The following is a 24,581-nucleotide window of genomic DNA, read 5'->3' as shown; positions in this document are numbered from 1 at the left end:
CACATATACGACACATTCAAAAATTCGTAGATGAGCAGTATTTGGTTCATGACCAAAAACTAATTGTGACGAATAATATTTATTATAATGCGTCGGTCTAAGACAAACAAGTGAAGTTGCATGCAAGATAGCATGACCCCAAACAGTAGTGGGCAACTTTATGTTTCATAAGTGTTGGTTTTGGTATCAATTGTAAGCGTTTAATAAATGACTTTGCAAGGCCATTTTGAGTATGAACATGAGCTCCATAATGTTCAAATTTTATCCCAACTGATAGACAATAATCATCAAAAGCTTGAGACGAGAATTCTCCAGCATTATCAAGGTGAATAGCCTTTATAGGATAATCTGGAAATTATGACCTTAGTCGAATTATTTGTACTAATAGCTTTGCAAACGCCAGTTTGCGAGATGATAGTAGGCACACATGATACCTTCTTGAAGGTGCATCTATTATGACCATAAAATATCTAAATAATCTACTGGGTGGGTGAATAGGTCCACATATATTCCCATGTATATATTATAAAAAAGCTGAGGATTCAATGCCAACCTTCATTTATAATGGTCTAGTAATCATTTTGCCTTGATAACAAGCATCACAAGAAAATTTATCATTTGTAAGAATCTTCAGATTCTTTAATAAATGCCCCTTTGAATTTTCAATAATTGGCCTTATCATTATTGATCCAGGATGGTTCAAGCCACCTTTCTAGAGCACAAAAGTATTTGAATCACTAAACTTATGGTTTACGATAGAGTGTGCTTCAACTATACTAATCTTTAGTATAGTATAAGTCAGAAGATAAAGATGGTAATTTTTATAGCATACTTCTGGCCAGAGACATTCTTTGTAATACAAAGATATTCCACATTCATTTCATCTATTGTCTCAACATGATATTCATTACGGCGTATATCTTTAAAACTCAACAAGTTTTTTCGAGACTTAGAAGAGAACAATGCATTGTCTATAAATAAGTTTTGTTCCCTTAGGCAGAAATATAGTGGCTCTTTCGGAGCCTTCAATTAAACTTATCACCAAAAATTGTAAAAATATTTTTCTTTTCTCTATGCAAATAAGAAAGTATTTATGATATTTGATTATAACATGGGTTGTTCTACTATCAATCACACAAATATCTTCATGATTAGTTTTTGATCCAAACATATTTTAAGGAATGTCCATATTCTTGAAAATGAAATGATATAAACAAAATAAATATTATAGTAAATATTATTATCAAAGCATGACTTTTATTTACGTATAGAAATTATATTATCATGATCATACTAGCTAATACAGAGAATCAAAATTAAATTATTCAAGTTTCTACAGATCCATCACTGATCACATGATTTATTTCTCCTTCTGGAAGTGCAAAGAAATCAGCTACATCCAAATGCATGAAGTCAACATTATCTTCACAAATAAAATTTGCTTCCGCATTTTGTCTGTCTTCTTTAGGGAGGTTTGATAAAGCTCAACCAGGTGCTTTGGCGTACCACATGTACGTGACCAATGCCCTTTTCCTCCACATCTATAGCATGCACTTTCTGTATTTATCGTTTGCACCGCTTCATGCTTTTGGACATTGCTAGTGGCGAGGAGGGTTCTTTGGTGCGTTATAATTATTATGATTAGAGTTTTTGCTTGACCACGACCATGACCACGATTGGAGCCACGACCCTTTCTATGCTTAGCTTGCTGGAAGTTTATCTTAGTCACTTCAAGAAATGGACAAGAATAATAGGGCGGTTTTTATGATTTTTCACTAATAGTGCATTATGTAACTCGACCATAATAAGATATGAGATAAGTTCCAAACATTTTTTGAATCCCATCTTTCGATATTGCTGCATGAGCATAGTCGAGCATGAAAAATGGTGAAAGTTTTCTTCAGTATATCATGATCAGTGATATTATTATCACATAATCTCAATTGAGAAATTTTTTAAACATAGCAAAATTATACTCACTAATAGACTTAAAATCTTTTAAACTTAAATGAGTCCAATCATAACGTGCTTGTGAAAAAACGACCATCTTCAGGTATTCATATCTATCTTTCATATTATTCCACAGTATAAGTGAAACTTTAACAGTGAGATATTTCATTCCAAGCCTTCATCAAGGTGATGGCATAGGAATATTATTGCTTTGGCACGATCTTGGTTTGATGCCCGATTTTTATCTTTAATGGTGTTTGCCAAAGCCATCGAATCAAGATAAATTCCAACATCAATCACCCAAGACATGTTGCTTTTGCTTGATATATTCAGGGCTACAATAAAGATTTGTCATTGTTTAGAAAAAGAAAGCTTGTACCTTTGATACTTTCAAAGTATTTGTTCGAAATGGCAGAGTCTCGTGCTTATAACGTGTTATAAAATAAAGATTGTAAAGTAAATAAATCAAATACAAGTATAAAGAGAGATTGATATATTATTCAATTTCAAACTAATGTACATAATGAACTAAACCTCCTCTATTTATAGAAGAAAGAAAGCATGTACAAGCTTTCTAGGAAGCAACTGCGAGACTTTTCTTGAGCTGCTTATAAACTGTTTGCATGAGCTGCTCGCAACCTTCCTGTTTAATAAGAAGTTGTTGCAAGTCATTTCATTGAGTTGCTTGCAACCAGTCTGCTTCAACTACTTGCAGCTTGCCAGCTTCTTATAGATAAACTTTAACGGAATTCTAAATGGATAATCTTCTTCAGGAAAATTATCTATAATTGAGTATTAAATGGATAAGCTTCTTTAGGAAGATTATCTATAATCACCCAAGGGTATGGCCTAGTGGTCAATAAAGTGGGTGAGAACCATGAGGTCTCAGGTTCAAATCCTAGCAGAGGCAAAAAATTATACTCCCTCTATTTCAATTTAGATGAGATAATTTGACTTGACACAAAGTTTAAGAAAAAAAAGAAAACTTTTGAAATATGTGATCTTAAAAGTTTAAGGGGTAAAAGATTTGTAGGGTTATGACATTTGCGTGGCTATAAAAGCTTTTCATTAAGAATAAAGTGGGTAAAATAAAAAGTTTAAAGTTGAATTGTTTCCAAATATTAAAATGTGTAATTGATTTCTTCCTATCTATCTAAGTTGCAGATACCACAGTCTATACAACAACAACAACAACAACAACGACCCAGTAGAATCCCACTAGTGGGATCTAGAGAGGATAGTGTGTACGCAGACCTTATTCCTACCCCGAATAAGTAGGGAGGCTGTTTCCGAAAGACCTTCGGCTCAAGAAGACGAAAAGAGACAATATTAGTACCACCAATAGAAAATATAGGAAAAATAACATCATGAAAATGAGAAAGTAGATGCAAAGGAAAAACGATAGACAGTACATAGACCCGACGCTATGGAAAAATGAAATAGTAGTAAGACACAACATTGTCACTAGCTGACTTCGACAGAAACCCTACCAGACTAGCCTCACAAAGGGACGAAGTAAGGAAAGACTCAACTATCTCCTAACCTACAACCCTAATACTCTACCTCCACAGCTTCCTATCAAGGGCCATGTCCTCGAAAATCTAAACCCTCTCCATGTCCTACCTGATCACCTCTCCCAATACTTCTTAGGCCGTCCTCTACCTCTTCTCGTGCCCTCCAAAACCAGGCGCTCACACCTCCTTACCAGAACATCTGGGCTTCTCCTTTGTACGTGTCCGAACCATCTAAGCCTCGCTTCCCGCATCTTGTCATCAATGGGAGCCACACCCACCTTCTCCCGAATATCTTCATTCCTAATCTTATCCATCCTAGTGTGCCCGCACATCCACCTCAACATCCTCATTTCTGTTACTTTCATCTTCTGGGTATGTGAGTTCTTAACAAACCAACACTCAGCCCCGAACATCATGGCCGGTCTAACCACCGCTTTGTAAAACTTACCTTTAAGTATCAGTGACACTCTCTTATCACACAGGACTCTAGATGCTAACCTCCACTTCATCCACCCTACCCAAATACGATGTGTGACATCTTCATCGATCTCCCCTTCCCCTTTGATAACCGACCCAAGGTACTTGAAATTACAGCTACATGGGATGACCTGTGATTCAAGCCTCACTTCCACGTCAACTTCCCTTGGCTCAGCGCTGAACTTCCGCTCCAGGTATTCCGTCTTCGTCCTGCTCAACTTGAAACCCTTAGACTCAAGAGCATGTCTCCAGACCTCCAACCTCTCGTTAACACTGGTTCGCGACTCATCAATAAGAATTATGTCATCGGCGAATAACATACACCACGACACATCCCCTTGAATATGATGTGTTAACGCGTCCATCACCAGGGAAAATAAGAACAGGCTGAGCGCGGAGCCTTGGTGTAACGCCAAAATAACTGGAAAATGCTCATAGTCGCCTCTTATTGTCCTAACCCGAGTCATAGCCCCCCATACATGTCCTTAATTGCCCAAATTTAGGCAAACAACACACTTTTTGCCTCCAAGCATCTATAGAGAACTTTTCTGGGAACCTTGTCGTATGTAGATACCACGGTCTATAAATAAAAAAAGAAAAAGAAAGATTATCTATAATGGAGTATTAAATGGACGTCCATAACATAATATTTTCATAGCATATATGCCATTTTTAAAGAGAAAAGATATTTGTATTCCGCCATTTTCATAACGACATCGTACTGTTTTTCGTATTGTGTTTCATCATCTTCATACCTCGAGTGCAAATTTGGGGTCGAGCCGATGGAAGCGGGAGTGGATGTGAGGCTTGACTTTCAAGTCATTCCCAAGAGGGGTAGTTTCAAGTACTTTGGGTCGGTTATTCAGGGGATCGAGGAGATCGACGAGGATGTCACACACAGTATAGGGGTGAGGTGGATGAAGTGGAGGTTAGCGTCGGGAGTTTTGTGTGACAAGAAAGTGCCACCATTACTAAAAAGTAAGTTTTATAGAGTAGTGGTTTTAGGCCTGCCATGTTGTATGGGACTGAGTGTTGGCCGGTTAAGAACTCACACATCCAGAAGATGAAAGTAGCAGAGATGAGGATGTTGAGGTGGATGTGCGGGCATACAAGGATGGATAAGATTATGAATGAAGATATTCGAGAGAAGGTGGGCGTGGCCCCCATGGAGGACAAGATGCGGGAAGTAAGACTCAGATGGTTCGGGCACATTCAAAGGAGGAGCACTGATGCACCGGTGAGGAGGTGTGAGCGACTGGCTGTAGTGGGCACGCGGAGAGGTAGAGGGCGACCTAAGAAGTATTGGGGAGAGGTGATCGGGCAGGACATAACGCGACTTAGGATTACTGAGGACATGGCCCTTGACAGGAAATTATGGAGGTCGAACATTAAAGTTATAAATTAGGGGAAAGTTGTGAATATTTTTACGACGCACTAGAGTGAGACTAGCCAGTTAAGAATTAGTCTTAGACGCTACTAGTTATCTACTAATGCTCGTTATTATTCTACCTTCCGCCTATTTCGTATTATTTTAGTATGATTGTATTGATTGTACTAATATATCATGTATCCTTGCTTTCCCGAGCAGACGGTCTCCTCGAAACGGCCTCTACGCCCCTCGGGCCCGTTGTTGTTGTTGTTTCATCATCTTCATCAAATTTACTTCTGCGTTCTTCTCGAGCGTCCAGTTCCTACTTCCCATGGCGTGTTTCTCTGCAACTCAGCTGCATACTCTTTTATGGACTTCATCGTTGAACCGTACCTCCCACCATTTCAAACCTAACTATACCTATCGGACTCCGAAATTTCTCTTCCGTCAAAAGCCATTGATAGCTTCCTTCAGCACCTCCGACATCGAAGCTAGAACTGAAACGAAGGATTCATCAACGGCAACGCCCCGGGAACTCTGTCATGGTCACGTGCCCGAGCACGTGATTCGCCGGTTAGCTGCCGTTCCTTAACACTCAACTCTTTTCTCATCGCTTTGTTGAATTACATTGCTTGATATTCCGGATTTTTCTAGAAGGACTAGTGCTTGTTACAGAATTTTCTCCAAATATTGATTCAATTGATACTTACAGAGCTTTTATATCGAAGTTGCGCATGTAAAAAGTGTGATTTTTTTTTACATTGAATTAAAAGTAGGAGTAGTTTTTAATTGACGCTGTGGATATTACAATAATTGGTACTTCATAAGAACCAAAATTTTGATTTAAGAAATTATTAATATTTTGAGCTTGTGAAGTAATTCTTAGGTAATCTTCAAATTGTAAAGCTTTAGACAATATTTATTAACTATCTCCGTCCATTAGTTTATTCTGGTTGAACTTTCTGAATATAGAGTGATTGAAGTTTGGGTTTTGTAATAAAGGCAGCGGAAAGTCTACTAGAAAATGATTGAAATAATAATTTTTTATCATTAATTCAACCCGTGCACTGTAATTTCAGATTGTCTTTGGGAAAAAAAGAAAGTGAGAATTACTTGAATTATTTAAAGAGTTGGATCTAAGGAGAAATGATATATGGAGCACAAATTGCAGGGTGGAAGAGGTTGGATATGTGATACCTACAGAAGTGCAGCTACTGGCATTGCCTTTCCTCTATTCGGGACGTGATTGTGTGCTTCATGCTCAGGTATACTTATGGGACATTGCTTTCAGTGTTGTACTTGTTGAAGCTGGATTGCGTGATTCTTGATATTTTTGTGTGAGAAGGACTTTTTGTTTAAGATGTGTTTTATGCATTGCTCCTGAAACATTCACAACTATGGTTTCTGTAAGGAGTGCTGTTTCATTTTTCTAACTTCAATGTTCTTTGAAGCCATTCTATTGTTTGTAAGCTTGTAGCAGCTCTTATTTAGTGAATGGTGAGCTACTCTAGGTAGGGAGAACATTATTCTTGATTTGTTGAACTATAACAATACATACATCATCTTTTATATATCACTAGTGTATTACCCGTGCATCGCACAGTCGTGAAAGATTTCATTAAATCTGCGAAAAGATCTTCTTTTAATACCCAAATATTAAAAAGTAGATTTTTCCGCAAAAACTAAAAATTTCTTTTTCTCACAAAAATAATCTAAACTGACAAATTTATAACTTCAATTAAGTTCATGATATTAAACCTTTTTGTCTTGTCCAACCAAATTCGGGTACTCTCAACTCGATTTGTATGCTTAAGAGAGGATGTTTCGGTCTAACAATAATCATTAGTAATTGCTATAGTCTAATTATACGCAGACAAAAAGGATATACAGAAAAACAGAAACATACACTTTCATTCCGTATATAAAAAGAGAATGTGAGGATTCAATGTAGGACGGGAAGGTGAAGAGCAAGTTAGCTCGAGTCTTAGCAAGATTTAAGGGTTGAATCTCCCTCCTCTGGTTATCCACTTTGTTAAGCATACATCTGAAGTTTTGTTATGGATTAGAATAGGTAACTTTTCCACAAGTTCTTCAGCATTTGCTCTTAATGACGGCTCATCCTCCACACATGCTCTAGCTAGATCTGCCAATGTCACTGCTGCATCAAATGAATAATTCTCTCACAGTGCACTTCTATCCGTTCCCTTAGCTCGTCTGCGTTATCGATTGCCAAATGACGTTTATTTTCTCAAACAGCTTAAATTCATCTTCTCCTTTACCATTGCCACTGCTTATGGGTGCTTGACTGACAATGCCTCCAGCAAAACCACCACAAAAGCGGAGATATCAATGCTTGGGACTGGGGTTAAGGACTCCTCATTCAAGATGATGCAGGAGATCTCAAAGAAATCTCTTTGTTTCTTGTAGCATTAGATGTTATATGTGTAGATCTCTCCAGAATGCACTTGCATCTCTGACAGGAGAGTTTAAGCATCCATAGATATAGATGCCGGCAAATATTCAGACTGAGAAATTGTACATAGGTCACTTTGTACCAGTCATTGGGAAGAATTACTAACTTTCCATCTGCCTAATTGCCAAAGTTTTTCCACCACTGGCTTTGAAATAAAGAATCCTCAAGTTGTAGGAAACTACATCCATTGAATTATTATGATGTATTAAGTGTTTTTGAAAAAATGGGAAGAATGAATATAATTAAGGAAAGAAAAAAAGTGGAGTTGCTCAAAATGAAAAAAAGAGGTAAAAGATAAATAAGAATCCTAGTCTAAGAGAGGTGCCACATCATCTCCGCTAAGATCAGGATTATATGAATGTATAGATTGGATGATTCTAGTACCATACTACCATGTAAGTTGACAATATTCTTACAGATCCTAGGGGGTGGATGTCACAAACTTCTATCATTTGAGCATATTTCCTTTTTTTTTTTGTTCTTTTTGTTTCTTTGTGCCCGACTCCTTACTTGCGACGGAGAGGGCTGAAAGGTTTCTTAATTTTTCTTGCCATTTCATCATTTAAAGATATCCATCATATCATTGTTTTTCAGGGGAAAAATACTGTTAAAAGGGCATTTGAAAGGTCTAATTTTTCTAGTAGGAAAATGTACAAGTTGTTACTTCTAAAACAAAATGTTGAAATTGGAAAGATGAAATGTAAAGGCGACGAAAACTCATTTACAAGATCTTAGCAATAAATGACCCATTTGCTTACCCATTTTAATCATTTTTGCCTTTTTTCCTCTTGTCCCATTTTCCAACTGGCTTCGTATGCTGTTAATGAAATTCTGGAAGTCGTTTGCTTTTTATTTATCCCACTAGACAGGTTCTGGAAAAACTTTGGCATACCTGCTACAAATGCTGTCAGTCATTGACAGTCAAAGGTCAGCAGTACAAGCATTGATTGTGGTGCCTACTAGGGAGCTTGGCATGCAAGTAAGATTTTGTGGAGTTATTCCTTTTTGCATTCTACTTGTAGCATATGTTTGCAGAAAGAAGGAACTCTAGGGATGCATTGAAAGTTAACTCTGCTTTAGCTAGGTTACGAAGGTTGCTCGGACACTCGCTGCAAAGCCTTCAGAACTTAAATCAGGACCGAAATCATGCACTGTTATGGCTCTTCTAGATGGGGGGATGTTAAACAGACACAAGAGTTGGTTAAAGGTACCATAGAAATTATTGTTCCTTGTAGATTTCAATCACTGAATGAGGAAAGCTTAAACTAGTGCTCTCAACTTGTATTACTCATATATCCCTAGAGTCAAAATCATCTTGACATTCATCTACTTGCCCCAGCCTTCACTTGAATATGTTGATGTCAGAACTCTTAATTAGGATTTTGTGTTTTGTTCTCTGTTACCATTCCCAAAAAAAAAAAAAAAATATTTTGTCTCCTTCCTCTGGTTCCCTCTTAGTAAACCTTGAAATCTTTATTTCATTTTGTCCAAATTTCCTTATTTTCGGTGCTTATTGTTGTTGTTCTGTCTTGCATCTTGAAGTTTACACTCTTCACTGTGGTTCATCATGAAATGTGTAATTTTCAAATGTCCCTACTGCTTGAAAATGAAAGATAAGTCCAGAACCGCATATGAACAAATCTTGTCTACAACTGAATCAAGCACAATGGAAACCACCTTGTAAGCAATAAATAACTATGTATTAACTATCCATAATCTCTCTCTCTCTCGCTCACTCTCTCACACGGGCACGCACACACCGAGATTCACAAACATACACAAAACACTGGGTTGGACTCAGTCTATAGATTTCTTAGTACAGGTGGTATTGCAGTAGTGTACGTCATCTTTCTAAAGATACTGTTGTGGATCTTTAACTCAATTTGTTGCACCTTTGCAATTTTCTTTTTCAGGATGTTCTGTGAACTTGTTCTAACTTCTGTTGCCTCTCTCCCAGTACCTCTGTTTTTGTTTACTACTGCTCTTTTTTCCAAGAAATTAAGAGGAAGCTTCAGCATATTTTTTTACGTGTTGGTGTTGATTCTGAGATGCTTGTGCTGTTACAGGCTGAGCCACCCACTATTGTGGTTGCAACTATGGGGAGTTTGTGTCAAATGCTTGAGAAACATATTTTAAAGCTAGATTCCTGCCAAGTACTTGTTGTCGATGAGGTAATCAAGATGCATTTTCTATCATATATATTTCTCTGTCTGTGTTGAAACTTTACTAGAATGGGATCCAATGAAGAGTGAGCTCAATGATATCAGCATGATGCTGCCGAGCAATTTAAAACCATGCTGTCAGCGCAATTATAACTTTTTCTTTTCTGCTTCTTTTGATAAGAGCTGTCGCCTGTCAGAATAAACTCTTCTCTGAAAAAGTGCCCGGGAACAATATTTCTAAAATGCTTCTGTATCATGAACAAGCTATCTAATTTAATCATACTTAAGTCTCTAACAGTTGAATCTTCTACTTGTATTTTGCAATTATTTTGCTCAACTTCAATTCAATTCGCAAAATAGAAAGAATGTTCATTATTACATAATTTTAGGTTGATTTCATGTTCAACTCTTCAAAAGAGATCAGCTCTCTTAAAAGGCTATTGACGTCCTACTCATCCAGCAAGAACCGTCAAACTATATTTGCTAGTGCTTCAATTCCCCAGCACAGGAGATTCTTGTATGACTGTGTACAGCAAAAATGGACCAAAGTGAGCTGGCACAAGTATTCATTTTGATTTCTTATTATGACTTGTAATTACCTGATGATAATCACATAAAAGATGTACTTATCTAAATTATAATGATAGGCTGACGTAGTTCATGTCCATGTGAATTCAGTAGAGCCGATGCCCTCGTGCCTCCATCATAGATTTGTGGTGAGACTAACATAAACTTATACAGCTCTCTTTAACCTTTTTTTTCCTTGCAAATTACCTCTCTTACAAATTCCATTTACGTAGATTGTATATTGTCACTTTCACAGGTTTACGGTATCCTAAAATTATCAGATCCCCCCCCCCCCCCCTTCACACATACACAAAAAAAAAAAAAATTAAACCAGCAATCTTTTATTACGTTGTGTGGGACCAGAGGAACATGCATGCTAAAAACTTGATCGTCAGAAATTAGATGATTCTCTTTCACGTTGCTGGATCTTACTTACTCTGTCCCTTGTTTATTTCTATTTCTATGTAATTGTTTCCGACTTTTCACGTGCAGGTATGCACCAAAAGGGAAAAGAATCAAGTGTTGCTCTCCTTACTGCAGGTGGATTCACCTGAATCTGCCATAATTTTTGTCAGCGAGCAAGTTAGTGTCTTTAACCCTGTTGAGTCTCGATATAGTAGATTGTCTTTGTGTGTAGTTACTAGTTAGAATGACAGGGAACCATAATTCCTTGAATAGTGTGATCAATATTCAATTGTGATGTTGATCACTTTCAAGTATTGAGACCCCTCTTTATTCATAGTCTATGAAAGCACACACAAGAATTACTGTGGAATTAGAGGTTGGATGAGTTTCCAGATTATTATCCGGAATGATCTTGTAGAGAATAGCAGTATGAGTATTCTCATCCCTCTGCACCAGAAGCTGGAAAAGGTTTTCACTTTGCTGGGTTGCTTTTGGACTTTCAAGAAGACTGTTTTTATGCTTCCTTTTACTTGTCTTTCTAAATGGGTGTTTTATTTGGGGAACTACACAGAACTTCTAAATTTCATTATGGGAATGCATATATATATACACACACACACACAGAGTTTCCTTTCAACTGCATGTATTGTTGAAAAATCAGCTGTCGGTGCATCACATGTCTAATTGAATGGAGTTACTGTTTTGAATTGGAAAGGAACTATGGTCATAGATAAAAAAATGACTATTACTTATCTGTGCAATTTTTGATATTTTAGTTTAACTTATTAAATAGTTGTATACTTTGAACAATATTGTTTAACTTTTGAGCAGTCTGAGAAGTCAAAAAAGGCAGGAAATGCACCACCGATAACTCTTTTGGTAGATTTTTTAATGTCATCTTCTGGAGGCTTTTCCAATGTCTCTCTTCTAGAGGAAGATATGAATTTCAATAAACGAGCGGCATCCTTATCTGTAAGTTGTGCTGATATGTTATTTATATTTGGTCAATTTATTAGACTCTAGGAAATGGAACTTTAATCTTCGTCTTTCTGTATATAATGTAATTCATATTTTAGTACATGGTTTATATGTTGCTGAGATACAGGAGCTTCGAGGAGGAGGAGGTTATCTATTGGTGGCAACAGATATAGCAGCTAGAGGAGTTGATCTACCAGAGACAACACATATATACAATTTTGATATCCCAAAAGATGCGGTAAATTACCTTCATCGAGCTGGCAGGACTGGTAGGAAACCATTTTCAGATAAAAAATGTTTTGTTACCAGCATTATAACAGTGGAAGAGCGGTTTGTGTTACAGAGATTCGAGAACGAATTAATGTTTTGTTGTGAACAGCTATTCGTTTAACTGTATTGTGAGTTCTTCTCCATAATCTTAGCCTCAAAAATCACATTTGACTCTGTCTTGCTTATTTAAAAATGAAGGACAAGATAAATTAACAGCTGATACCATCAATTAGAAAGTACATTAGTCCCTTTGGTTTTCATAACTTCTAAACAGCTGCGTAATTTTATTAATTTAAGCAAGACATTTGCAAGGTCAATTGGTAAAATGTTATAATTGAATGGTTATCTTCGAGTGCTCTTTCAAAAATGTTACACTAAGTTCCTTTATCTTTTACCCAAATTGTTAACTACCACCTAAAATTTCAGAGCAATGTTGGTAAGGATCCAGTAAACAGGTGAGAAAACAGAAGAAATATTTGAATAATGATGCGATCTAGTGAAACACTGTGCAGGTTTTTTGATGCATTTAACTGGTCTTACCTGTAAGTCTAAACTTTTTATCCTTCTTTGGTTCTGACTAGAAGAAGCTTGTTCTCGACTAATGTAAAATATTACTGTCAACACTCTATAGTGTTTTGTTAGTGTCATCGCAGGCCGGTTTTTTGAAAACATTTACTTTATATCAAGCATATTATTGTTTGATCGAAATTCATGAATGGGATAAACAACTTTTATTTTTAGCATCAGCCTGTAGTTCAAACTTTACTCGCTGGAAGTGGACAAGTTGAGAATGTGAGACTTTTACTTCTGCTCATATTTTAATTTCACAACTTTCTGTGTCAACACTACATGAAAGAAAAGAAGACAAATCATTGCTGCAATTCATATCACTAATCCATCTGAAATTGTTGAGTTCTTCAATATGACTGTTATGCCTGATCGAATGTAAAAACCTTCTGAGGATCTGTCTGCTTCTTGTACGCCCTGCAAATTGATGTAGTAGAGGAAAATAAGTGAGTCCCAGTAAGAACAGGATAAAATTGAAATAAAATTTAATCCCTTTGCTGTTGGTAGGAGTACGGGAGGATCGTACCTCTGAGTTGGCAATAACTACGTTCTTTCCAATTCTTGCATTCTTATCAATGATGCATTCTCTGCATATTAGTTGAAATAACAACGTCAGAATTGAAATTAAGATCAGTCACATCCAATTTCTAGCTGAATGACACAGAAGGAGAAACATCTTAGTGTTTTTACTTTATTCTTGTATTTTCTCCTATTCCAATAGGCACTTTTCCTTCAGCTAGGTGTGAGGCAATCTCAGCATCAGTTTCATAGTAGTCAGCACCAAGCATCACTGTGTCCTGTACGGATTTCACACCAACCAAGTGTATGAGGAATTAGCAGAAATTACAAAATCAAGTAAGCAGAGAAGTAATTTTTTTTTTTTTGAAAAGGTAAATAATTTTATGGGAAACCTCGTATACAAGCCGTATACCAAAAAGAAGAGAACCTATACCAAAATATGGTTCTCAACAAGATAGCCCCAGTCCTCTATACAAATCGGGACCTCATGAGTACACCAAAAAGAAACAAGAAACAAAAGACTATTTTGCAATTTTACAATATCTTGTTCCGCCCCTTCAAATGCCCTCTATTTCTTTCTTTCCAAATAACCCACATGATTGCTAAACGTGTTTGCATGGGTATATATGTGCTACTTCTTGTTTCAATATGAAACATTTTTTTGTTGAATCTACATGGAGTTTTGTTTGTTGAGTCTAGTTGGAAAACCAATTTTAGTTTTGTTTTTCAAAAGCATAGTGCTGAAATTTCATTTAGTGTGCAGTTTTACTAGACTAACCTTCAAGTGAACATTGGAGCCTATACGGGATCGGATTCCGACAACACTGTGCTCCACGAAGCAATTGGTCAAGAAACTACCATGTGATACAATTGAATCAACAATCTGACAACATTTAGACTTGGTTAGTGGAAGAATATTTAAAGATAATTCTGCTTAAGATTGAAGTACTATGTCCTTGTCTAAACCTTGCTGTTATCAATCGCTGACGGCGGTAAGTTTCTCCTTGATGTGTAAATAGGCTTTGTTGCATCATAGAAACTAAAACTTGGTGGCTGAAATGAAAAAGAAAAATTAGTTGGCCATATTATTTACTGTAAACAATCATGTTTAAGATTGTCAAATGAGATTGATACAGGTGTCCAATAGCCAGCTTTTATCTTACTCAGATTGTTTGAAGAAACAAGACCATTTAAAGGCTAAAAACATATAGTTCTCTGATTCTTACGTGTTCAGTGAGTGCAAGGTTTGCTTCAAAAAAGGATCTGATTGTACCAATATCTTCCCAGTAATCATTGAATAAGTAAGCCTGCAAAATCAGGTGAAGAATGCTTTAGTCACCATAGAGGTTGAAGTTAAGCTGTTTAGGAGATCATAGCCAGAATAGTGAATTGAAACAACATTGAATATCTTGCCTTATGATGGAAACAAGAAGATTGGATGTCGTAGTAAATTTTTTGAACAAACAGATCAAGGTCTTGTGTAAATGCCAAACAGAAATGAAGTGGTACAAACCTTGACACAGAATTCTTTGGCAGAGGCAGGAATAATCTCTGAACCAAAGTCATTTGCTGTCGGAAAACGCCATCTAAAAGAAGACAAAGAGTAAGCAGTTAATGATCTTCTTTTACCTGATATCTTCAGCATGTTACTTGTTTTATAATAGCCACCACAATTTGCTTCTTTTGAACGTAGCTGCCCCTATTATCTGGATGACTATGATTTCTTGTTTTTTCTGGCCCGCTTTCTCCAAAATTTCTATCATTTGCATGTTGACCATGACACCTTCTAAAATAAGGTACTATAGAAGAAGAAGCTCGTTACATACCTTAAGAGATTTAGGAGAATCTCCTTCTTGAAGACGTAAACTCCCATTGAAGCAATGTAAGGTTTCTTTTTAGCCTCTTCCGGGGATAATCCCAGAACAGATGTGTCTACTGCCTGAAGTACTTGTTGTCAATTGATTGCAGCAACTTAAAATTTTTGAAGTAGGTTAAGCTCTGAGACTGTCAAATTTTCAAGAATTACCATCGCCTTCAAGTCATCTCCTTTTGGCTTTTCGCTGAAGGACAGGACCCGTCCTGTGTCATCAATTTTCATCAAGCCAAAATCTGAAGCACGTCTATCATGAAAACATACAAGTGATTCAGTAGAAGAAATTATGTTTTGTAGTGATTATCAAAGCAATACTTGACATAGCATGCCATTGCTGAGAGGAAGAATAGCCTATCTAGGATTTTGATTATCCCTCTTAAACTACCTGTCGTCTATTGGCAAGCTTGATATGGTAATGTCTGCACCACTTTTCCTATGACTCTGTCAAGAAGTGGAGATGGATTTTTTCACTTTTGAGTAATAGACAATCTTTCCGAGAAAATGATATCAAGCAAGGTATATATTAGTCTATAGCCTTACCTGAACAAAGTCCATGTAGTCCATTCTATACAAGTGATCTCCAGAGAGAATGAGCACATCTTCTATGTCCTTGCTTCTTTGATCCTTCAGTTATGAAAATCAATGTGAATTTCATTAACTGATGTCTACTATTAAGCCATATGATGAGATAATTGTGGTGATGGTCATAGCTGAGCGTGGAGAACATATTGCTTGTATTTACATGCTGTTAAGTTCTGTATTTTTCGCATGTGATTAAGTTTTCCTGGAAGTAAACTGACACAGCTCAGTTAACTTGATCTTGCATATGTCATTTTTTTCATTGTGCAAGTTACTGCTGGACCTTGTTCAGTCTAAAGGTTGAGTTGTGGTCATATACTATTGAAATATCCTGATACAACATATGAATATATGCATTTCAATGCCTCTTCAGATCAATTGTTACATATTGAAGAAAAACATGGGAGGAAGATAAAAAGAAACCTGAGAGGAAGGGCATATTGATACGAACTAATATATGAATATCAGGAAGACAAAAATGTTGCAGTGCAGGAATCTGGAGTTATTTTCACTATTGGGATAAACTGGGGCTATCAACGTGAACGAGAGAAAAACAAAGCCCATTACTCGATCAGGGGATCTAAGCCACAGCTCTATTCCCGACTAGAAATCTATAAAGGACTTTAAGGGAGAGCTGCTCTCTCTCTCTCAGCTTCTTTCCCTACTAGGGGCACAAGAGGCACTTTTTGTCTAAAGCCTACTTCCTCTCTATAGGCAATTCCTTTTTTGTGGTTTGTGCTGTAATAAGAAGGATGTTGCTATTCTAGGATGTGGCGTTCAAGAAAGACTGACTTAAGACTTTATTATTCACACCGACCAGCTAGTGCGCTCTTACTTGGTATCGGGTCTTTTCTAAATGAATCTAAGGAAATTGCAATGCAATGTGACCAGGAGATCAGATACAAAGGAGAGTGAGTACCTCAAAAAGCCAGTGGAATTGCCTAACAGCATCTGCAGTACCTTGGAACCATCTTTTACCTGCTTCACCTGGTGTTTGAGTTGCTGCTAAGACCTATGTTACAACTTATCAGCCATGATGTTGCCAATATCATCAAAACCTGAACTATACAGGAAAATAAACATTGGTGTTTACCTCGACATAGCCATCTCCGAATGTGACACCATTGCCAAAGTTGTAAGCCCGAGCAATATGCCTGTTAAGCGAGGCAGAGTTGAATTGGGTGAGAATGTAAACTTTGTTGATGCCACTGTTGATGCAGTTGCTCATTGGTACATCAATTAGCCTGTATGCTCCTCCAATTGGAACCTGAGACGAATTAATAGTGACTCAATGGTGAGGTGCGGGTAATATTTTCTTCGATAATCTGAAGAAAACTTACAGCAGGCTTAGCACGGCGCTTGGTGAGGGGGAAAAGACGAGTTCCAGCTCCCCCTCCTAGAATGATTGCTACTACAGTCCTTGTATCAGTCTTCTCCGGTTCAAGATCCTTTAACTGTCCACATTCCACACTCGGTCAAACTAAGCATTGTTCTAAAGTTAGTGTAGTTCAGAGATGAATTCAAGATTTTAAGTTCTTTTTTGTTAAATGCTAACACACACTACCAGATAATGCTGATTGGTTTAAACTGTCATAAATGTTGTATTTAAAGTTGAGGGTAGTGCGATCACATCTCTACGTCTGCTCATGAGTTCAATTGCATATCGGGTGATTGGTTTAAGTTGTTTTAGCATGATGTCTTCAGCTCAAATTAGTGCAATTTATGCTCATTTAGCCTATCTCATGATTATGTCAACTTCATTGACGGAACTTATGAAATTAATTCATGACGTATCATTTGATCTAATTTGGTTGTGAGATCACATTTTATGTTGAGAAGTGGCCCATCTCTTTATTAAGTAGCCCCATGCTCATTCAATTCAATTGTAAAGAAAGCAAAGAAATACATGGCAAGTTTGAGCCATGTGAGAAAATGTAGAACCACTCACCTTAGCCTCACCTGCAACATCAGCTGTAAGTGACATGCAGATATTAGGCTTCACCACATTGCTCCTTAACTGAAATTTTGTAAACTTGAGCTTCTTTCCCATCAACTCTCCATTGCAGAACTTCACTACCCTTAAGTTTCTCCCTGTCAATGCTGCAGTTGTGTTATGAAGTTGGCCTGCCGCTGATAAGGCGAAACGGCTGTCGGCGGCAACCGCCATTTTTCTATGCCAACTGAGAAGAAAAACAAAGTGCAACAAGCTGCATATATTTGTAGTTTGTGGTGTAAAGTAAATGTCTTCGATTTTATGTTGATGAGAAGGCGAGGAACCAGTTAAAGGCCTGCCTAAAGAGTATGCTTACATGGGTGTATTCTATTTGTGGACTGAGCCACATTATCCAAATTCAATTGTATCCACCAATTTTCTCTTTTGTCTCCTGTGAACTTTCACAAAGAGAAAAATCTCCGTGATTTTTCTTCTTTTCTTATTTTGCAGAGAAGTCCTTGACCAAGATTTTGCAAATGCTAACTACTACGGTATACGAATATTCTATTGGTTTCTTCATATAGATTATAGAACTAAAGCTTCTCTTCTTTTTATTTATTTATTTATTTTTAAATTTTGAGCGTAGTAGAGCCCAGAAAATGGTTACCAAGTTGCCTTTTTTAATTTGGTTTCTTCCTCTTTGTATGATATATTCCCTAGAATAATTAGGTGGCTTTTTGTTTCAAAAAGTGGTGAAAAAGTTTTAGTGGATTTTTTCCCCCAATTTTCGGTTGAAAAAATTAGAACTTTTTAATCTAAAAAACTACTGTAGGGTTTTTCAATATTTACAAAAGTGAAACTTTTCTTTAATGGTCTTTGGTTGAGAATTTCTTTGAAAAACTTCAAAAAGAAATTCAAAAATGCTTCAACTCTATCTTTAAAAAAATGACATTGAAATATCTTGTAACGACCCAAATCAATGGGCCGCGAGTACCCGATGCCATACTCGACCCGAGCGTACCACTCTGTAACTGTGAACTCTGGAGGGGTACCCTTAACTTAGGCCGATGAGGCCATACTCTGAATCATCTTAAAATATCATCTCTCTCATCTGAGGGGTAAACATACCCAAAAGCTCATATATATATATATATATACATATATATATATATATATATAAAACTGTGCAGGCTGATGAGGCCGCCATGAACGTCTACTGATAGACCAAAATATACAAGACTCGTCTACAAGCCTCTAGAGATAACAGAACTGTATCATGATCGGGACAGGGCCTCGACCTACCCATCAAACCTGTATATATATAAAAAATAGTCTCCAAGGTATAGACCCGGTAACTCCGAGAAAGTAGAGCGTACCAACCAAGCTGATGTTTGACTCTGTATACTAGAAAGATCTATCCAGCTGTCTATCAGGACCTGCATGCATGAAATGCAGCGTCCCCCAGCAAAAGGGACGTCAGTATGAAATAATGTACCGAGTATGTAAGGCAACAGAATAACTGAAAATTGAAACTGAGCTGATAATATAATAACTGAAAGTAACTAAGAATCAAAAATAATTTGAAGATATGTTTACATGCTGATACTGACTCAACTCTCTCAATATAGTAAGTAAAATAGCTGTCCGGCCCTATAAGGCTCGATATATATATAATTGCTCTGCCATAGTAGGCTCGCTCATAGGCGCTCGACCATACTAGGCTCTGTATCTCGGCCATTCCGGGCTCGCTCATAGGCGCTCGGCCACAGTAGGCTCGGCATATAACTTACCATCTGATCAAAGGTTGCCCAATAGGGGTCTGCCCATCGATTATAGTTCGATGGTAATGAAAAAACTGTAATATTGTATATATAGGCTCTATGCTCTCTTGACTGGAAGAAGACAATACTCAATTGAATATGATAAGGGAGAATACTATAACTTATGAGACTAGAAAAATGTACATAAATTCAGGAATATGAATTTCTCTTTATGCCTCGTTATCAAACTTGTGTAATTACGAGATCATGCCAAAATGAAGGAAGGGCTTAGCCTTAACATACCTGTATGATCTCTTCCTTATTACTCAACCAAGCTCAACACAACTTCTTGCATCTACAACAAGTGAAATGATATTGTCGTTAACATATAATGTCGTACTATCATATTTGGCTAGTCGCATGACTTAAGAAAAATCGGGCAACAACTCCCCTATTTTAATACATCCCAAAGACCACTAAGGGTCATCAATAGCCCAACGACAACAAATATAACCAACACTAGCAACAACAATAATATAATCCAATATGAGTTTCTCCGATTATCTTAACAAGCATATTGAGCGCCAAGCTCGTTTTTTACTCATAACAAGATATAAACTAAATCCAACTCTTATTCTATAAATTAGTTTACAACCTTCAGAACATCATACTTATATGTACCATATTATTTCTAGTTTAAAACCTCTACAAAATGCCTTCCAAAACAACCACATACGTCTAGCACCTTAATTTTTATCGTCAATCACTTGTTTTTCATCTTTTCTTCTTCAATCAACTTAATTATCACCTAAGAAATCTTAACAACAGCAGCCACAACATTATCAAATTATTTCTCACAATTTTAAGCCACCACAAATCATATTTTTAACCACAAAACAGTTCAACCAAAAAGACAACCGTATCCCATGTTCCTTCAAGTGTATCTTATGGTTTTTCACTCAAACAACACAACCAACACAAGATTAACCTTAGGCACAATCAAGAAGATGTTATACATACCTTGGACATTATCTACAACTCGAAATCTATCCCAACTTAGCTCACAATAGCCCCTAATCACACCACAACATCATAGAAGTATTCTCTTATAGTCTTTAACACCTTTGATGAAGATTTGTGTTGATTTCTCTTGAGTTTAGTTCTTGGAACCTTGGACAAGTTCTTGGAGAGTTTGAGAGTGTTTTACAGTAATTGATCTCTGGATATTGACGAAATATAATGGATAAAGACAACTTATAAGCCCACCACCTCAATTCTCCAAGCAAGTGGATAAGCTGCCTGCTTGGCAGCTTGAGCAGTGCCACTTCAGATACTTGTATCTCTCTACTCCGATATCGTATTGACAAATGATTTATAGCGTTGGAAACTAGACACATAGGGATTTAATTCCATGTAAATATCTCCGTGTAACTCTCAATATATTGGAAGAAAACTGCGTCGTAACTTGGCCTATAAACCTGCAAGTTTCTCCGAAGTGCGGCAACGTGACTTGGTGACCCTTACTTTAAAAATCCATAATTCTCTACCTCGATGTTGTATGGATAAATGATTTAGACCGTTGGAAACTAGGTTCCAAGACCTTCATTTTGGTATGATATATGTCCCAAAATGACATTATAAAGCTTACAAATTTAATTTCTCAAAACGGCTCGTTACAAGGCAAATCTTAACTCGATTTTTCCTTAAGTTAAATCCAATTTTTCCAAAATATTATATTTTATGTCCAAACATCATATATAGTTATATTATGACTTTAAACTCATTCAATCATGATTAACAAGTCTCATATTCATGATACGTTACCTTAGAACGCACAGGGTGTAACATCAAACTTGTCGACTTTCGACAAAACTTATCTTCTTCAATTCGTTTAGCTTCTAAGCCTTCCAACCATCTTGATAGTTGTTATTCATGATCTAATATATTATTAACTTTCACGGTAACATGATTAACTTACTTTATAAAATTTTTAAAGATGATTTCATTTCTGAGCTTACATCAATTAACTTACGATGTACTCTTAAGTACGAAAACATGGGGTGTAACATATTTCATCTGCCTAATAAATAGGATAATACATTTATCTCATTCCAATTTTCATCAAAAGAACATCAATTTTTATTGAAAATTCAAATGACGTCATCAAGTGCAGAACTTCTGATAGTGTCATATGGTTTTCTTTTTTTAAATTCCGTGCCGAGTCAAACCAACAACAACAACAAACCCAGTGTAATACCACAAGTGTAGTGTGTACCCAGACCTTACCCTACCTTGAAGGTAGAGAGGCTGTTTCCGATAGACCATCGACTTACAACAACAACAACAACAACAACAACATACTCAGTATCATCCCGCACTGTGGGATCTGGGGAGGGTAGCATGTACGCATACCTTATCCCTACCTTGTGAGGATAGAGAGGTTATTTCCAATAGACCCTCAGCTCAGGAACGGATAAGCACCATATTAATAAAAATATAGACAAGAAGGGAGAACACCAAAAAGCCATATAAAAGCAAAATAAAAACAAGAAGATAGTTAAGTGATCAACAATGAAAGAAAATAATGGTTAGTCATAAAAACCTACTACTAACAAAAAGCGAGACTGCGTGCCAATACTACTATTATGAACACACTAGACTATCTTCCCTACTACCCTAATCCTCGACCTCTATACCTTCCTATCAAGGGTCATGTCCTCGGTCAGCTGAAGCTGCGCCTTGTCTTGCCTATTCACTTCTCCCTACCTCTTTTTTGGCCTACCTTTACCTCTCTGTAGGCCCTCCAATGTCAATTTCTCACACCTCATCACCAGGGCGTCTGTGCTCCTCTTCCTCACATGACCAAATCACCTAAGCCGCGCTTCCCACATCTTTTCCTCAATACGGGCCACACCCACCTTGTCGCGAATAACCTCAATCCTAATCCCATCTAACCTGGTGTGTCGGCACATCCATTTCAACATCCTCATCTCTGCTACCTTCATCTTTTGGACATAAGCGATGTTGATTGGCCAACACTCAGCTCTATACAACATCGTTAGTCTGACCACCACTCTGTAAAACTTACTTATAAGTTTCAGTGGCACCTTCTTGTCACACAAAACACAGGAAGTGTATCTCCATTTCATCCATCCCGCCCCAATATGATGTGTGACATCTTCATCAATTTCCTCATTTCCTAAATAATAGACTCAAGGTACTTAAAACTTTCTCTCCTAGGGATGACCTATGAGTCCAGCCTCACCTCTCCTTCCCCTCCTTGGGTCTCACCACTGAACTTACACTCCAAGTATTTAGTCTTGGTCCTGATCAACTTGAATCCTTTAGACTCCAGGGTCTTCCTTCATACCTCTAACTGCGCGTTCACACTGCCTCGCATCTCATCAATCAATAAAATATCATTTGCAAATAGCATGCTCCACAGCACCTTCCCTTGGATGTGGCGCGTCGGTACGTCCATCGCTAGGGCAAAAAAAAGGCTGAGTGTAGACCCATGATGCAACCCCATTATAACCGAAAAATGGTCTGAGTCCCCACCCATTATCCTCATTCGGGTCTTTGCTCCATCATACATGTCCTTAATCACCCTAACGTAGGCAATAGGTACATTTATTGCCTCCAAACATCTCTACAAAACCTCTCATGGAACTTTATTGTACGACTTTTCTAACCCGACGAACACCATATGCAAGTACTTCTTCCTCTCCCTATACTGCTTCATCAATCTTCTAACAAGGTGGATAACTTCTATAGTCGAACTCCCCGGCATAAACCCGAACTGGCTTTCCCAAACTTTCATAGTATGGTTAAGCAGCTTGATACCCCGATAGTTATTGCAATTTTGGATATCACCCTTGCTCTTGTATACAAGAACCATCATGCTCCACTTTCACTCTTCAGGCATCTTCTATGTTCTAAAAATAATGTTAAATAACCTAGTGAGCCACTACAATCCCGCCTTGCCCGCACTCTTCCAAAACTCTACTGGGATTCCATCCGACCCGATCACTTTGCCCTTGCTCATCTTACGCATAGCCCCCTCAACTTCATCAACTCTAATCTGCCTACAATACCCAAAGTCACAACGACTCCTGGAGAGTTCCAAGTCAGTACAATGCTTATGTACCCCTCGTTGTTCAAGAGACTATGGATGTAGGTTTGTCATCTCCGACGGATAAGCCCCTCATCCAACAAAACTCTACCTTCTTCGTCCTTGATGCACTTCACTTGGTCCAAGTCACGAGCCTTCCTTTCTCGCGCTTTGGCTAACCTGAACAACCTCTTATTCCTACCTCGACCCTCGAGTTCCTCATAAAAATGACTAAAAGTTGCAGTCTTGGCCACCGTAACTGCTAGCTTTGCCTCTTTCTTAGCCAACTTATATTGCTTCCTATTCGCCCCTTTCTCCTCCTCGTCTACACTTTTCACTAGCTTCAGATACGCTGCTTTCTTGGTGTCCACTTTTCCTTGTACCTCTTCATTCTATCACCAGTCTCCCTTGTGACCACTAGAGTAACCCTTTGAGACCCCTAATACCTCTCCCCCAGCTTCCCTAATGCACTGTGTAGTCGTGGTCCACATAGAGCTTGCATCCCCACTACTCCTCCAAGGCCTTATAGTCAGCAGCTTGACCCCCAACTCCTGCGCTTTAGCTTATGTCAAGGCTCCCCACTTGATCCTATGTTGGCTATACATCTCCCTCTTCCTCCTCTTCTTCGTTATCGCAAGATCCATGACCAGGATCCTATGAAAGGTCGAGAGGTTCTCACTCGGGATGACCTTACAATTCGTGCAAAGACCTTTATGGGTCTTCTTGCAGAGTAGATAATCAATTTGAGTCTCGGCCACCGAACTCCGGAAGGTGATTAAGTGCTCCATCTTCTTTGAGAAACTTGAGTTTGCTATCACCAAATCAAATGCTCTAGCAAAGTCCTGTAGAGACGTTCCTCCTTTGTTTCTATCTCCAAAACCAAAGCCATCATGTACATCATCACACCCCCAGACGTCGCTCCAATGTGACCGTTGAAATCTCCTCCTATGGAAAGCTTCTCGGTATACAGGATAGCACGAACCATCTCATCCAAATGCTCCCAGAAACGCCTCTTGACTTCCTCATCCAAGCCTGCTTGGGGTGCGTATAGATTGATTATGTTCAAAGTAAAAC

At 37.7% G+C, this 24,581-nt stretch overlaps 2 protein-coding genes across 6 annotated transcripts; one reads left to right on the top strand and one right to left on the bottom strand.

The window, feature by feature from the left end:
* The first annotated feature begins 5,499 nt into the window (after nt 1-5,499).
* Nucleotides 5,500-12,342, top strand: LOC107806493 (DEAD-box ATP-dependent RNA helicase 58, chloroplastic). 4 transcript variants are annotated; one of them, XM_016630652.2, is made up of 10 exons: nt 5,502-5,883; nt 6,482-6,575; nt 8,649-8,762; nt 8,868-8,990; nt 9,850-9,954; nt 10,335-10,493; nt 10,593-10,661; nt 11,005-11,094; nt 11,749-11,889; nt 12,023-12,342. In XM_016630652.2, the coding sequence occupies exons 1-10, from the start codon at nt 5,642-5,644 to the stop codon at nt 12,284-12,286; spliced, it is 1,401 nt and encodes a 466-aa protein (XP_016486138.1). In that variant the 5' UTR covers nt 5,502-5,641; the 3' UTR covers nt 12,287-12,342. The 4 variants fall into 4 exon arrangements, with proteins under 4 accessions (XP_016486139.1, XP_016486138.1, XP_016486140.1 ...); XM_016630654.2 differs by having other exon boundaries at nt 5,512-5,883; nt 8,653-8,762; XM_075257243.1 differs by having other exon boundaries at nt 5,745-5,883; nt 6,390-6,575.
* Nucleotides 12,343-12,949: 607 nt separating this feature from the next.
* LOC107806492 (glucose-1-phosphate adenylyltransferase large subunit 3, chloroplastic/amyloplastic-like) lies at nt 12,950-18,018 on the bottom strand. Of its 2 annotated transcripts, NM_001325786.1 has the most exon segments (17): nt 13,048-13,149; nt 13,259-13,319; nt 13,423-13,529; nt 14,030-14,134; nt 14,218-14,304; nt 14,478-14,558; nt 14,765-14,841; nt 15,083-15,099; nt 15,101-15,104; nt 15,106-15,190; nt 15,278-15,371; nt 15,510-15,565; nt 15,665-15,748; nt 16,623-16,715; nt 16,797-16,970; nt 17,044-17,157; nt 17,652-17,870. In NM_001325786.1, coding segments are annotated over 17 exon segments (1,560 nt in total).
* Between the last annotated feature and the right edge of the window lie 6,563 nt (nt 18,019-24,581).

This window comes from Nicotiana tabacum, chromosome 7 (assembly GCF_000715075.1).
Source record: "Nicotiana tabacum cultivar K326 chromosome 7, ASM71507v2, whole genome shotgun sequence".
NCBI classification, from domain to species: Eukaryota; Viridiplantae; Streptophyta; class Magnoliopsida; order Solanales; family Solanaceae; genus Nicotiana; species Nicotiana tabacum.
Note: the sequence above shows the minus strand (reverse complement) of the source record. Positions and strands in the feature narration are given on the sequence as shown.